Consider the following 16434-nt stretch of genomic DNA (forward strand, 5'->3'; position numbering starts at 1 on the left):
ACTTTATGTGAATGATCGAAGATATGGGCACCCAGCACAGGACTATAATTACCTGACAGAATTAATTCCTTCTTTGTACATTTTTTTGTTTCTCAGCCATATCTACGTCTATAGCTTGTTACAATAACATAAACAATACCACAATTAATACCATATTTACATTAAAGTGTCAATTCAATGTTTAAAGGGTTTATCAAATGAAATTCGGGAAAACTTGTAAAATGATGTTATAAAGCTATCACAGGGGACTAATATACATGGTGAAATGAGAAGCAACTACAGTATTGATATGAACTAATATTTCAGCACCATTAAATGGTTGTGCCTCTTCATTGTCCAAGTAACTAAGATGCATGTTTTTGTGTACATGATCCCAGATTCGATTCCCGGTAGAGTTCTTACTTCATATACAAACTCTAGTAGAGCTTTGGACCCAATTTTGAACGGTAAGTCCCGTCTCAGGCAGCCTAACCACTGAAAAGGAGAGTTAACCTGAAGTGAACTAATCAATGTAATACTCCAGTCAATGTATTTGTATTATACGAGATCAATAACAAATGATGTAATCTCGTAATGAAAAACGTTATCATCCTTCACGATAACGCTAAATCTCAGACAGCCAATAATTTGACTTTGTTGGGAGGTCCAGCCAACAGTTGTGATCTGTCTTGATGATTTGTTTGGCAAGTTGAAGATCATGGTTGAAGTGGGTCATTTTTGGGAACTATGAAGCGTAAGGAAAGGTCTAACGTTGACTCTCTCACACACTCAGAAACAATGTCACAAATTCGTCTTCTGGTATTGCAATAGGAGAAGGTACTGCAAATTTTGACATCAAATTACAGTTTCATTTGCGGGCGTTTGCCAAGTTTCATGTGTCTCGTCTTATATGTGTTATACCTCCAATTACTACATGGATAGAAATATATGTGATTATTATTCCCCCCATTATTGTGTGACTTCAACTCAAAATGTTTCTTTCTATCACCCTTAGTTTCCATACTAATATATCTCATTGATATAAACAAGTATGAAATAATAACAAAATTATAATATAAAAAGATTATTACTTGTGAACTGTACTGCTTTTTATTTCTTTTAAATACATCATTTACTACAAGACATAGTCATAATAAATTACCTGTGTTAAGAATCACAAATACATATCGATACTAAACAGCTCGTATCTGAATTGAAATAACTGAATACACTTCAATCTTTCCTAACACCTAATATATAAGATATTAGTTCACAATCTGAAAAGGGATTGATGAAATAATCCGTGGTCACACGAATGAAAGTCGCTTAACGTGATAGAACGATCACAGGGGTAAAGTTAGTTCGATCTACAAAGTCAGACGGCGGCTGAAAAGTTTGGGAATCTATATCTTAGAACTTTGCTAGTACTTCATTACTACATACATTCCAGACTTTACCTCAACGTAGACAATTTCTTTATATTCTTTGTCCCGAATTTAAACTCAACTAGCAACATACTCACTAACAACTTGTCGCTTATTTTAACTATTATTTATCAACTGAATTACCTGTGGGCACCTTATTACCGCCCGTAGTCATTGGTTGAGCATTGTCTATATAAGGCAGAGCTCCTCTCCCTGTATCTACGTCATTTGGATGATAGGATTCTGGTAGATCCCCGTATGAGAAATCCCCAAAATAGTCTGCAACATAACCATTCCATGGTTGACCTTGTTGTATGCCGGGCACGCCATTGAAAAAAGCCTCATAAGGATTTGGGATAGGATTATTGATCACATTGACGTTAGAGTTAATATCGTTGCTTTCAGGATCTCCACTTCGGATATAAGGTCTTCTTCGATAACCAGGATATGAAGAAGTTGATGACGTCAAGAAGTTCGGAAGAATTCCATGAAGCGTTTGTTTGATGGTTGAGAGAGTGGACTTGATGATGTCTCGTTTTCCCACTTGCAGTGGCACTGCTGACTGAAATAAAAGTTTAAAAATATATTAATTATATATGAACTAATAGTAAGATAATCAATCAAATGTTAAGCTTAGATTTTCCTTATAACAAATCAGAGAAAAATAAAATTACTGCGATGAAAATAATAAGTTTTGGTGAGTATTATGCTTTATCACCATTCATTTTTTTTTCTGAAAAATCAATGATACTATACATGGTGAACCTGAAAGATGTGCACAAACTCCGGAAGGTGATTCGAGACATCAAAAGAAGACAAAAAGTCCTCTTGCATGTTGTTGAATTCCGTGTCGTGCACGAATGACAAGGGTGCCAATTTAAAATAAAAATCGAGTCCTAATGTACCACTAATGCGAAACTACTCAATGTTCAATTTTGCTGATGTTCACAGCCACGTTTAACTAGTTTTGATCTCACAAATCACTTCCTGCAGTTTATGCACATCTTTCTGTTCCGTTCCAATTGTCAGGATAGGATTTTCGGTTCGAAGTTGGCACCCATGTCACTAGTACACGAAGCAGAATTCGACAACATGCAAGAGAACTAACTGTCTAATTTTAACGTCACGACTCACCTCCCGGAATTTGTGTACATCTTTCAGGTTCACCCTGTATATATTACACGAGTTCATCCGAACCAATCCCATTCTGGATCAAACTTGGCACAGTGGCAGACTTTGACCTAGTGTATAAGCATATGAAATATGTTGTACAGGCTTTTGGCTCCCGATTTATGAGTCATCAAATTTTCGAAAATAAAAACAAATCAACCGAATTCATCCATTGATCCTAACCTGCTAGACAAAATTGGGAGATAAATATTATTTATTTTGTATTGAACAAATACAGCATAACTTTACCGTTTTACACGAGGAAATGCTAACAAACAAAAAAGCAACACAACAATAAAAACAGTGTCAACGAGGAGTTTAAAGGTAATATTATTTCGCCAAAAATTGTTTAATTGCTGCATGGGAGATCCGGGTTCGATTCCCGCCGAGAGCTCACGTAGTTCGGATTCCACGTTAATCAGTAGGTTCCATCTCATATAGCCTCGCTGCTGAAAGGGGCGTTAAACTCCAAATCAACACAACTCGTTTAATTTCTCTTTCAAACACCGGGTAGCTCGAAAAAAACAATGTCGACATCAGTTGTTAGATGATTATAACAGTTCTGTATTCTGCAAAAAAAGAGAACTCTGTATAATTGCCAACCTAGGACGAGCAAAATGGAATAGGGGTATGTAAGGACTAAGGATATTACAAGTTATGCGGGAAGGAACACGTAAGGATAGTTCTTGAAGGAATGTTTCCGATCTTAAGTTTCCATTAACTATTTTATGAAGAAATTTCAGGTCAGAGTTATTTCTGCGTATAACTTTCGGAGTCTGGATATTAAGAGGTCGCAAGAGTTCCTTCATAGATAATATTCAAAGTGCAGGAACAGGAAAATGTAATATAGCAATAAAGAAATTGAGAATAGAATCAAGTCTGGAGAGATGTGTAGGTCAGAGTTGGCGTGGGTCAATGAAAACTTGACCCACGACCCACTGACCCACCACCCAACGTGACCCACCACCCACCGTGACGCACTCTGACCCACGACCCACCGTGACCCACTCTGACCCACCACCCACCATGACCCACGACCCACGGTGACCCACTCTGACCCACCGTGACCCACTCTGACCCACCGTGACCCACCACTCACCATGAACCACTCTCACTCTCCACTATGACCTATTCTGACTAACCAAAATCCATCGTCATCAACTCTGAACACGATCCACGGCCTCTTCTGTACTGACTAAAGAGTTTACACTTGAAATAAAACAAGACTGAAATTGTCACTAATCGGAGTTTGAATTTCTAGTCAATCGCTCAAGCACCACTCTGTTAGAATAACGGTGGATCTGACCTTTATGATATAAAATGGTAAAGTGTTTGTCAGTGAGGAAATTGAAAGAGTTCAAGGTGGTGGGAAATTAGTGTGTGCCTAAAATATACTTGTACTAAAAGAGTATTCTTGCAAGTGTTAATTTCTGAACGCATTCCAAAAGAAACTTCTATTCGCAGGAAAATATCCCTATACAATATGTAAAAGGTTATGGTTTCTCAGTTCACAGTATTTCTCTCACAAAAAACTTGAAAATCAGTTTTTCATAGTTTATAAAGGTGCTCGGGTACCCTATGTGAGAGCATCTCCATAAAGTATGCTCATAATTGTAATTTGTGTAATCACTAAAACACCACGTTAAATTTAAGTTACAAATATGCATAACTGCAATTATTATGAATATTTATTCAAAGTAGTTTACTTAAAGCATAGAAGAGACTTACTAAAAAATTCGGTACAAAGTTGAATAACACAAATAAGCCATTAGTAATACAAGTATACATTTTCCATAACTCGTAATTTGCCACCTTAAAACAAACCTGAAATTGGGTTAATTTGCTGTTGGCCTCCAGGACATTTTCGTGGTAAATCATCCGCAGCGGAATGATGTCCATCCTTCAGCCAAGAAATAACTAGCTCGTCTACTTTGAGCTTGTCTAGCGGTGGGCCATTAACATTGATGAACAACAAGTTAAACAATGTTTGAGCACTTAGTCTATCTCTAATATCAGTCATCTGTAAATTCATAAGGAGGAAATCCCCTTCGCACTCTGTCGTGGAAATTGATAATATTTCTACCCGATTTCTGCAACTCCTCATCGATAATCTGCTTGTTATATTTAAGTCTGATAACAATTTTTCTTAGTTTTGAAATACTCAGCAAGAAGTATAATCTCTCTATCACCATACAGCATCTTTTCCATATCGACCGTGTCAGTTGGCAATGTCGACTCATAGAGAACAGAAACTTCATCTACCACGCCTTCGATAGGGAATCTTGTGAATAAATTATCAATTAAAGCCTGATAAACTGATGATTTCTTATTTGTTTATAAATTTAATTTTTGTAATTACACATGAAAGTTTGATGCAATTACCAAATTCCCTCCCCCGTCTAGAAAGCGAAAGGGAACAAGGTTCCTGCAAAGTGTTCAGAGGTGAATGGGAATTTCCCTCCTTCTTCCCCTTCAATTACCACACTGCTGTTTGCCATGTGCCAAATTACGATTAATTTAAATTAAATTATCATAGTATAATTATTATTTCCTTGTTGAATTATCAATACTTTTCAGTGGAAAAAGGATGAAATTTGAAAGTTCCAAATCAAGGTAAGTAGACCAACGTAAAGGGGAAAAAGTGTAAAATTTTCCATATAATTATGCGTACAATCCAAACTTAAAATTTCCATGTAATTAAACTTACAGTACAAATTTTATGCCTATTTTAGTCACACGTTTTTGGGTTGATTGCCCTGTGCTGTAAGCGGTCCATATAATAAACATAAGCTTCAGCAATTATTATAGTAGAAAGCAATGGATATATGAAGCCAAGCACTGTATTTTTTGTTTCTGATTTTTTTTTTTCTTAAATAACATCGATCGTTTTCGATCATTTTTACAAACCAACTCACTACCAATTTTCCATATATAGAAAGTGCCCCCTCCCCCACACACATATAAAGGAGACTTTTTAAAAAATGCTAGGACACATTCTGTTTATTTTCAATAAAGAGTTAATACACTGAATTTCAGCTCCGTAAGTTTAACGGTTTGCGAGATACTCATTTCTTTTTTTCGCAAAAATTCGAATCCTCTCTATCTACTTAGGATATTATGCATTATAATAAAAGCAATATAACATCCCAGTTTGGATTAAGGCCTAACTATATACCAAAAGTAATTTCATTTAACTTTGCAATTTGACCGTAATGATCAGGCACACATAGTTACATTCAATTTTTTATATAATAATTTATATATTACAGTGATTCAAAAATGTATTTTTTTCAGTAGTTAGCTCCTCTAAAAACTCACAGATCCCGAAAGCCAAGTAGTAGTAGAAGTCCTATTGCTATTATTACAATTAAAAATATCAATATCCAAAAGTCCTGAAGTTCTTTTTTCACTTGGTTAGATATACTCACCTCAGGTAAGTAGACAGAAACAAGTGGAAAAGGAAGGGAAATGAAGGTCTTGAAAGTAAAACGAAGACAAATTTACCAGTCTTCAGAAGATACTGTCTACAATACAGTGAGCAGAGAGGGTCGGTAGATCATACTGAGTCGGTGGGTCGCAGTGAGTCATGGTGGGTGATGGGTCGCAGTGGGTCACGGTGGGTGGTGGGTCACAGTGGGTCATGGTAGGTGGTGGGTCGCAGTGGGTCACGGTGGGTGGTGGGTCACAGTGGGTCACATGCTGTTGACCCACGACCCACTGGCCCACTCAAAAAACTTGACCCACTTGACCCACTGACCCACCCACCCACTGACCCACTCCATCTCTCTGCCGTGTCGTGACAAAACGCTGTAACTTTGGCGGAGAAGTTTTGCGAAAATGAGCCGTAAAGTTTTCATCCGAAAATGTGATCTGTATCGTGTAGAACCAGTGTATCTTGACTTTGGAAACACGTGGTTACATGTAATGTTACGTAAATGCATGTTGTGTGATTAAATTTGGTGAAAATTGATTGGTTGACCATTATTGCCTAGTTACACTGGTTCTACACAATACAGATCACATTTTCGGATGAAAACTTTACGGCTCATTTTCGCAAAACTTCTCCGCCAAAGTTACAGCGTTTTGTCACGACACGGCAGCTCTGGTGTAGGTGCTGTCATGGCCCATGTGGGAGAGCAGTATTCGATTTTGGGCACCATTAGAGTTTTAGAGAACGTTGCTAATGACACCGCAGTGTATAGGTCAGTAAGTCGATAAAGAAAGCCCCAACATGCACATTGAATTCGTAAGTATAGAGATGTGGTCATAGAGTGTAACTTTCGAATCAAAGATGACGCCAAGGTCATTATGACTAGCAGAATGTGTAATAGGGGAATCGTTGACATGGTATGTGAAGGAACAAAAGACCTTTTTTAGAATAGTATTAATACTGCCACGTTTCTTAGTGTTAAGTTTCAATTGCTACATTTTACACCAGCCTATAGGTAATTTATGTCTTCCTGCAGGGCAATCTTGTCATGAATATATGATATTTCTCTGTATAAACTTACACTCGTAAGGAAAAAGCATGTCATGATCATAAGCTAAAAAGTGCGAGTGGAGGTAATTCATATGCAGGACAAATAGCAGGCATTTGGTTCCCAAGTTATGGACCATCAATATGCGACGTGAAATTTATGGAATTTTCGAAAAACAATGTTCATATTGATTTCCTTTTAAACAAATCCAAAAAGTACAACTTTTTTTATCCACAGTTGGAAAATTTTGCACTGCTAATAATACGGCTGTAGAGAATCCTCTATAAACTTGAACACAAGCAGATGGAGAACTAAATTCTCAATCAAATTTCATGCATATTACAAGTTTTCCACTTCAGATAAGGATCGTTTTGCATTTGAAAGATTCAAGTATAATTTGACAATGCCAAGTTAAGCTTCAGAACCCAACGTCAAGATAGTCATTTTAGCTGATATTGTAGAAAAAAGAAAAAAAAAGAAAGAAAAATGAAGAAAAAGAAAAGAAGAAAAAAAGAAAAGAAACATTAAAAAACAAAAATGTTTCTTAGGATGAAACTAACCCATTATTGTTAAATATTTATTTTCATATCTTCACTAACTCGTTACAGACTATTTCTTTTGACTGGTAATACTCCTTTTGTTTGAAAAGTCATTTTTAATCGATTTTGGTGTTGCAAACGTGAAGGAAGACGGAAAGCCAAAATATCATTTAGAAATGAGAATAAAAATATATCTTTCTTAATATTGTTTGCTTTCTGGGTAAACAAGCACTTTTTCAGGAGGTCATAATGAGAGTTCATATTCTTCAAACAGAGAGAATTTGCTTATTATAGCTTTCAGCTTATTATAGCTTATAACTTAGATTTAGAGACAAGAAACTAAAGATCCAGAGGCGGCTCGTGAGGGAAGTCACACTGGTAAAAAAAATAGTTTTATCGCTTGAAACTAATGGGATAAATGTTGCCTAATATATTAATTACTTTATGTAACAATTAGTATATTAATAAAGTTTTTTCCCTTAATTCCAAGAAAAAATGTAAATTTGCAGGTGTGATCTCCCTCAGGAGCCGCCTCTGATACCATTGTTTACCCGAAGTAAAATTTCACCACACGCCACTTTTGTTCAAGGTGGTTAAAACACCGAAAATTCCTTGAGTACGAGTGGTCTTAGGTTCAATTCCCGGTGGAGACAATCAGTCGAGAAAGTATAACAGCTTTTTGAGGCCAGTCATTCTGAGTAAGATTTTTCAGGGTTTCTCTTATACACATCGGGTAAATACTGGGGTTGTACCTAACGTAATGGTCCCAGCTCTCTTCCTTCCTTGTCTATTTCTTTCTTCCGACCTTATTTCCCAGACAATGTGATTGCCGAGGATCATCATCTCACACGTGACGGAAGGTCAGCTCTGCTAATAGCTAAGAAATCTAATTCCTAATCCTAATCTATGAGGTGTGACCGCTACATGTCAAGATCCTGGCCCTTTTAGACTGTAAGTCGGAAGTTTAGTTTAATAGTTTTAGACCCTAATAATTATTATTATATCGAAGAAGAAACATACTTCCTATGAAAAAAAAAAAAAACATGGAAAGTCACAACTAGTCGTTAAAATGTAGGTACAGAGTAAATCCGAGAACATTAGGTGTCCACAACGACGAACAAATGTGCGAAGATATGTCACTTTTTCTTTCTTCTGTCTTCCTAAGAACCTCATTGTAGATTGTGTCTACGAATATGTAATGAGAAAGTGTAATGGAAATTTGAGGTTTGAAAGTTCATAAATTACCTATAGAACCCTCACACAAAATGATGTTTCCGATAAATAATTGAGTAATTGCTTTTAAAAAGAAGTGAGGGTTTTGAAGGAATGTTTCGACTGTATGGATACGTTACTACCGCAGAGGAAGTTAGAATTCAGAATAGTGAAGAGGAGTGGAGATACTTTAAGACATAAAAATACAGTGATTAGATATTGTTTGATAAGTTATAAGCCGAAGATCACTTATACTGTAGTGACTTACGACATTTTGAATTCCTATACTTCAGCATACTGACCAAAATTTAACCTAACTCAAGCCTATTAGCTTACCTAAAGCCGTAAGATCTATTGCTCACCTAGCTTGCCAGAGCATTGTAAAAACTCAACCATCCTCTTAGCTTGCCTGCAACTCTGTAAAAATCCCAACCGCGACCACCTAGCTTGCGTTGAACTCTGTAGGTTTTCTAGCAGCCTAGCTTGCTTAGAGCTCTGCGAGATTCCAACCTCTCTTTGTTTGCCTAGGGCATTAAAAAAAATCCTAAACCACCTCCACTCAGCTTGTATGGAGCTTTGTAAAAGTCCCTCCTTTGGCGCTGTCTGGACCTAAAAACACTATTTTTCCTAAACTATTTATTAGATAACTGTGTATTGGTCCTAAGACCATCTTGCAGTAACTTTATGTTACAGTATTATATATAACAAAAAAATTTATAATAAAAGGTTAAAACGAAAATCAAATCTCGTGTACTCAATTGCTCTCCTACTACCCCATCAAAATAATTTTAGGATAGAAATCAAAATACAGTATTTTTCACTCATCACGTAACATTTTATCTTCTCACTTAAGTAAGAAGCTACAGAACTATGTTTTGTCAGCCATCACGCCATTAAAGAATTTTCTTATCGAAATTGTCATATTCAGAAAAAAAAAAAACATGAGGTGTATGTCTTTAGCCTCTGTCAAATAAATGAACTTGTTTACTTCCTAATACATAATACGTGTTTTTCAATTAGTTATCGTCTGCCAATAGGGCAGCAAAAATTAGAAGCTTTTCGTATCATGCTACGTATCTAGTGAGTGACATTGTATCCTTAGACCTATTAGAGTTACCCTGTTTAATCTCTGTCTTTGGTTAGTTCACAGTGAAGGTAACTTCCTGTTTAAAATACCTATTGTTGTCTCCTTGAAGGTGCAAGGTTTAGATAAGTGAGAAAATAGGAAGAAAAGTATACGATTAGCAAATCGTATAAGAAAGGAAACGAATAATTTCGACATAGAAATGAAATTACGATTTAGCGTTCCTTTTATTATGGACTGTAGGCTAGAATAGACGGATACTAGTAGCAAGGAGTAACTAGAATTGGCGGAATGAAACAGTGGAAGGAAGAGAGGAACTGTGAATAAAACGCAAGTCAAATGATAGGCACGAAACTTCATAGATACTATTGTCGTCGAGGTTATCATTAAGCTACCGAGACATCTCGTGGCATATTCAGAGACGATGTTACGTGTGATTGGCGTCGTACTAAGTGTTGACTAACATGTGATTACAATTTCTTTAGGATTTTAGATTTCTTTAGGATCTAAGGTCATTTAGCCCTTCACATTTTGAGTGATGACGTCCCTCGGCGAGCACACAATCCGGGGAAAGGGAAGGAAGGAAGCGGCCTGGGACCTATAAGTTAGGCACCACCCCGGCATTTGTCTGGTGTGAAAAGCCAGGAAAACCTCATGCAGGGTGCTTACACTACGCGGGGCCACTATAATTTCTTTATTGAGCAACATTCCGATTATGTTATCCACAACTTATATTGAAAGAAGCACACAATGACTTTTTGCAGGGTTGTACTTTGTAAAAACACATTACGAGAGAAAGTAAGACAATGTTAAACACCATTATCGTACTTTCTTTCATGTATTTTAACATCACTGCCGGAAAATCGTGAATATCCTTTTTCGATATAAATCAGAGATGACATAGACAACATTTTATCTAAAGACGGAAGTTGGAATCACACGTTAATCAAACCTTACAACAACAACGATGTTAATACAATGATAATCGCACTTTAAAAACCGTCTTTGAATCAGGCTGCCCGTGTTTACAAGAAGCTTCAACTCATTCGTCGGTCGTACGAAGAACCTCCTTTCAACAGATATCGACGGATAAAAACTGGAGCAGCAGTTTCAGTTGAAAGGCTCTGATTTTAAACTAAAAATGTTAAATTTAGTGTATTACACAGACTCTGGATAAAAGACACATGACAGTAAAAACTTTAGACATGTAAAAAGAATAACTGTAATTGTAACCAACCTCTTAAAAGTGTTTGGCCGGACGTAACTTAGGAAAAGTTCAATATTATGCAAGACTATAGTCTCAAGGCCGTAAGCGGAAAGATTGGGGCTGATATCCGGTTGACTATTCACATGTTGAAGAAAAACTGGAGAGAATCCAACACCAGCTTGATACCCTCTGAAGATCTAACAGAGTCCATGTGAGACTATTCTAAATATATTGGATACATATAAATGTCTGTAAGTTTATGTAGTACAAGATCTTGTCTGTACTTATCATGCATTTGTCAAAAACGGTATGTTAATAGCAGTGCCGGATTTACGTATAAGCTAAACAAGCTATAGCTTAGGCCCCCACTCGGCCTCGCTTGGAAGCCCAAAAAATTTAACGAGAAAACAGATTGTAATGTAATTTCCAAATGACAAGAAAGAGCAAAAATATAAAAGTCACATACAACAATGATGTTTTGTATAGTTATGCATTAGGCTTTAATGAAGCAAGTAATACGGCTTTATTTCTCAGCCTCACTTGTAATGAGGTTCCTATTATCCTGATCCGCTTATAATGGACACCCCGTTTCCTAGCCCTGTTTGTAATGGGCTATTGTTTCCTTTTAGATATCCATCAGGTTCATAAATTAGCAAATAGCATAAACTAGACTCTCGCTAATCCGGCCCTCAGTAGTCCAGCCTCTCAGTAATCCGGCGCACATCCAACCAAAAACACGTGTACAATGAATTATCGTACGCATGCGCAACAATGCTTAGTTAAAAAATGCTTTACATACTGTTCGTACACTCATGTCCAAAATGATTGTCGCATATCTATAACTGTCCTCTTATAAGAATATAATTTGATAATGATTTTACAGGGTACTTTTAATACTGATATTATGTGTATAACCGGGAAATGTATATTTGTGGTAAATTTCATAGGAAAAGTATTATAAATATGAAAATTAGAATGAGTAAAGCAAAATGTTGCTAAATGGACAAGAAAGTTTTATTTTCGTTTTATTGTTCTTATTTACTGCTCTTTTGACATGAAATTTGCCACATACATGTCTTTGCCGATTATACACATACTAACATTATAAGAAATACCGGGCGAATTCGTTATCAAATTATATTCCTACAACAACATATTTGTACATATACAACAATAATTTTGGACATGAGTGTACATACATCCAGTAATCAAATATATACTCAATACTCCGGCACTTCCGCTAATCCGGTACCCATATGTGCCACGAATGGCTGAGTTAGCGAGATTCGAGTGTATATTCAAAACTTTAAAAAAAAAATTAAAAAATTGTCGTCGCTGAAAAAGAAAGCTTCACGTATAAAGGGCCCCTAAAGCTTGACGTATAAAGAGCAGCTTTCAATAGCTAAGGGGCCATCCGGCACTGGTTAGTAGGTATTAAATAGTTTACAGGTTAAAAATCTTCCCCATTAGAAAACACTTCATAATCACCTTGTAAATGTGTCGAAAAATTGGTCTAGACAGTTTTTGTTTTTGTTTTTTTTTAAATAAGGAAAGTGGGGGAAATTTTCTCTGGGGGTACACACAAATGCTTCAACTTAAAAATTCATGAGAATTGAGGGACTCAGTGGAATAAGGACCCATTCCAACAAGGCTAAGTTCGGAGAAAACTAAACTCTTATGAGATTGTACATTCTTTCAAATGAAATTTGTTGAGCACATGCACGTACATAGCAACTTCTTTCAGGAAGGAGGTCCAAAGCTTTTTGGAGGACTCCTAGCCCTAAAAGTATACTAAATTCACAGAAAATCAAGGTTTCAGGAGAGGGCTTCTGCCCCCAGACCCACCTTCTGCGTACGTCCCTGGTTGAACCTCTTGTGTTAGTTTTCTACACATTTCACAGAATATCGCCATAACATGCCGATTGTGTGTAGAATTAACAATTTCACTTTGGTTGGAATGGATCCTTATTCCACTGTGAGCATCTCAATTGTTAATGCAAATATTGTCGTAATGCTCAATTTTTCAAGGAAACAGTCGTACAAACATATCCAGCTGTAAGCACGAAGGAAAGAGACTTAAGGTTCCTCTAATAGGTATGGTAAAAGTTTACTTCTATAACTTACATTTCCCTCTTTGCCATTAAGATATTCGTCGAGTAATTATTATAAATCTTTATGTCGAATGTAAAAGTGGTCTCTTTTAAACCTCTGTCATATTTTAACTCAATGGCTATCAAGATGAACTTGTATGTAGGCTAGATTGACGCAAATAAATATAATTCATTTACCTTACTATTTTGTCATGTATCGAGATAATTCCCAATTTTTATAATCTTTTAGTAGTAATCAGTGGTGGGGTATGAGTGATGTGATAGTATTGAATAATCGTATGCTTAATTATCCATGTGTTTGTTCTATGCTAAGAAACAAGGTTTATGACATTTGAAGGCGATGCTACGGGTTTCCCCAGGTAGCAAATGAAAGGCCTAGGGTATTGTCATGTCTTTATCTACCTCTTTAAAGCAGAAAACGAGATATGTACATTTGTCATCTATTCACTTGTTTGCGTTGTATTGCGGGTGCTTAGCTACAACACTTTACCACTTGGCAAAATCGTGTCGCAGCATTTATTTAATTCGCCTAGCTTACACGTCATCGATTACGTCCTAAACTTTTAGTACACGTAGGCACGATAAATAAAAATGAATTAGAATTTCATGAAATTAGATAGTATTATTATATAATACTAGGTTATTTATGATTTATAAGTATGAATTATATTACAATTAAATTTGTCTTCTAGGTAACGAGTTCAATTGCTTTTCGCTTCTTACAAGATTAGTAACAACATACCTTGTCTCCATGGTACAGCGTGTCACCAGATGGAAATCCAATATTTTTATACCTACCAGTATGGTTGTATTACTGTTATTAAAGTTTCTTAAAGTATTTATATTATTTATATTACAAATAAATTTATTTGTTTATAAAAGATCATAAAAATAAAAATAAAATAAAACAAAAGTATTCATTTGAAATTACTCCATATCTATTAGCCTTTATGTCTAACTTCCGTTCGAGATATTAAAGAAATTTAATTATTCTAGCTTTAATTTATATGTATGTAGGTTTAGGTCTTCTTTAAAGTAAGCCTACCAAAAGTTTATATGTGCTCCTGACAGAGACGTATACAGAGAATGGCCTGTGGGAGCCCGGAATACCAATTTTTCTGTAAATTTATTCGAATTTTAGGGGTAATTTTACAAATTTTAATATAATTTATCCTCATATTTTAATTTGGACTCCGCGAAATAAATTTCTACCGTACGTCCTCTCTTGAGGTCGGCTGGTTAGCGTGAGAACCTTTGGTACAGTGTTAGATTCTGGATGAGGACACATTACTTTTGATACTTACGTAGCAACGTGGTATAATTGGAAAGTTATCAAATTAAGAAATAGTAAATTTGAGTCTAGGAAACTAAAAATAACGGGCTGATGTTCTGACTACACATAACCCAACTGATAGAGATGTTGTCAGACATAATAATTTGTAGACTGCAACACTAGAATTATATCTATTAAATTATGCATGTTTTATAAGTAATACGTACAGTACTCTTTAAATGCAGTTTCCAGTGTTGCGAAAGTCGTGATTTGTTTTTGTGTTCCTGTAGCCTAATATGCAAACTCTAAACGAAAGAAGTTATGGTAAACTCACAGCAGACAATTCCAATTATATAGCCTCTGACGTCATAGTCTTCTCCGATTATAAGTAAATAAAACCAGTGTTACCAATTTCGCTACTGTATGATTAAATCTAGCCATTCTATTATAATTTACAGATTATAATTTACTGTAACTTCGGTCAATTCTACATCTATAATCACCAATTTTAGCCATTTTGGCTTAGAGATACTTGGACATAACTTTTCAAAATAAAAATGTCTTTAAAATGTACATAGAAACAAAACAAACCGTGACTTGCTACCTTGATTCACAATATATCTTATTTGTATCATTCTCGCTTTCTCGTCACAGTGTCGCTAGAAATCAGGATTCTTGTAATCCCATCTTTCTGTAGCTAATTGCTATGCGGATAGATTTTTTCAAATGAGTTTTGATGGCATTTTTTGATACAGTTCTCACCTCTTACATATTAGTGTATTGTAGTGTCATCAATTTTAGCTAAAATTAAGGTTGGAAGAGAGGGTACTATAATTCAACGGAATGTTCGAACTTTTTATTAGTAAGGTAATCAGACAAACTGTAAAAAAAAAAAAAAAAAAATTAATGTGAATGGTGAAAAAGTTTTATTTGAGAATCTGAGGGGGAAAGTATTGCAGTGTGTTTTAAAAGAATGCCCTAAAACTAGCATTATTTTCTTATTCTCTTTACTATTCAGTTACATACAATTTTAGGGAATTTTAGCCATTTTAGTCTTTTAGCTAGTTTCTCGAGGCATCTGTTAGCAACAGTGAACACAACAAACGAGGCAGATTTTGAAAGAAACTTACACTTTGTTGAAGCAGTAGTGCAAAGCAATGAAAAATTTAATTACACAGTCGTTTTATAGTAGGCCTATATTACTCATGGATTCATGATTTGTTGTACGTACACTACAAACATTTCTTAACTCTTCCTTCCCATTGTTGGCTGTTACAAATTCTTTATATATGGCTGTTTCAGGCAGAAAGAAATTCTCTGATGACAGTTGGAAAGAATGGTGGCATGGGCAAAGAATTGCTCCCAGAAACAATATTTTATTATTTCTTTAGTTTTGTACTCAAATTAGCGTGGTTCAGCAGTCTTCATCCTGATGGCGCATCAGAAACAGAACTCTAGACCACGTAATGAAGAAATTAACGTGCACATGAAGTGCTCTAAATGCAGATATCTCTGTTGACTCTCAACATTATTACTAATTTTTACAGCTATCAAAGAAAGGCAATGTGAACCTGATGCTGGTTCACGTTAGTGTGTGTTGCTGGGAGTAGTGCGTCTTAAGATTTGCGAGTATTATGTTTTTTTTTTTTTGTTTTTTTTTCTTATTCAACTCCTCTTCGGAAAGTCGTAGAAGCCTTAATAAAATTTGAAAAAGATTTGGAAATATGGTAATAAGTAGAAATAATACTACAGAAATATTATGAGTAACAAATAATGGGAAAGAGAGATTACAGGTTAAACATAGGAAAGTGAAAAGAAAAGAATACACTCATAATGCATAATTATGATAGATATTTATAAATTATGTAATGAACGCTTTCGAACTTTTATTCAATATAAATTTCAAGTTTGATCACTGAACTTAATAGGAGATTTGTTAATAAGTTTTTTATACATC

The 16434-nt window shown here is 35.5% G+C and overlaps 1 protein-coding gene across 1 annotated transcript in view; it reads right to left on the bottom strand.

Annotated features, from left to right (window-relative positions):
* Nucleotides 1–1073: 1073 nt before the first annotated feature.
* The window catches only part of LOC145691727 (uncharacterized), a 120873-nt gene continuing 105512 nt past the window's right edge, over nt 1074–16434 (bottom strand). Inside the window, exon 3 of the mRNA XM_081767058.1 lies at nt 1074–1965. Coding sequence (XP_081623184.1) covers nt 1528–1965 — 438 coding nt within the window. The 3' untranslated portion in view covers nt 1074–1527. The remainder of the gene's footprint in view (nt 1966–16434) is intronic.

This window comes from Thermobia domestica, chromosome 8 (genome assembly GCF_964235325.1).
Source record: "Thermobia domestica chromosome 8, izTheDome1.hap1.1, whole genome shotgun sequence".
NCBI lineage: Eukaryota > Metazoa > Arthropoda > Insecta > Zygentoma > Lepismatidae > Thermobia > Thermobia domestica.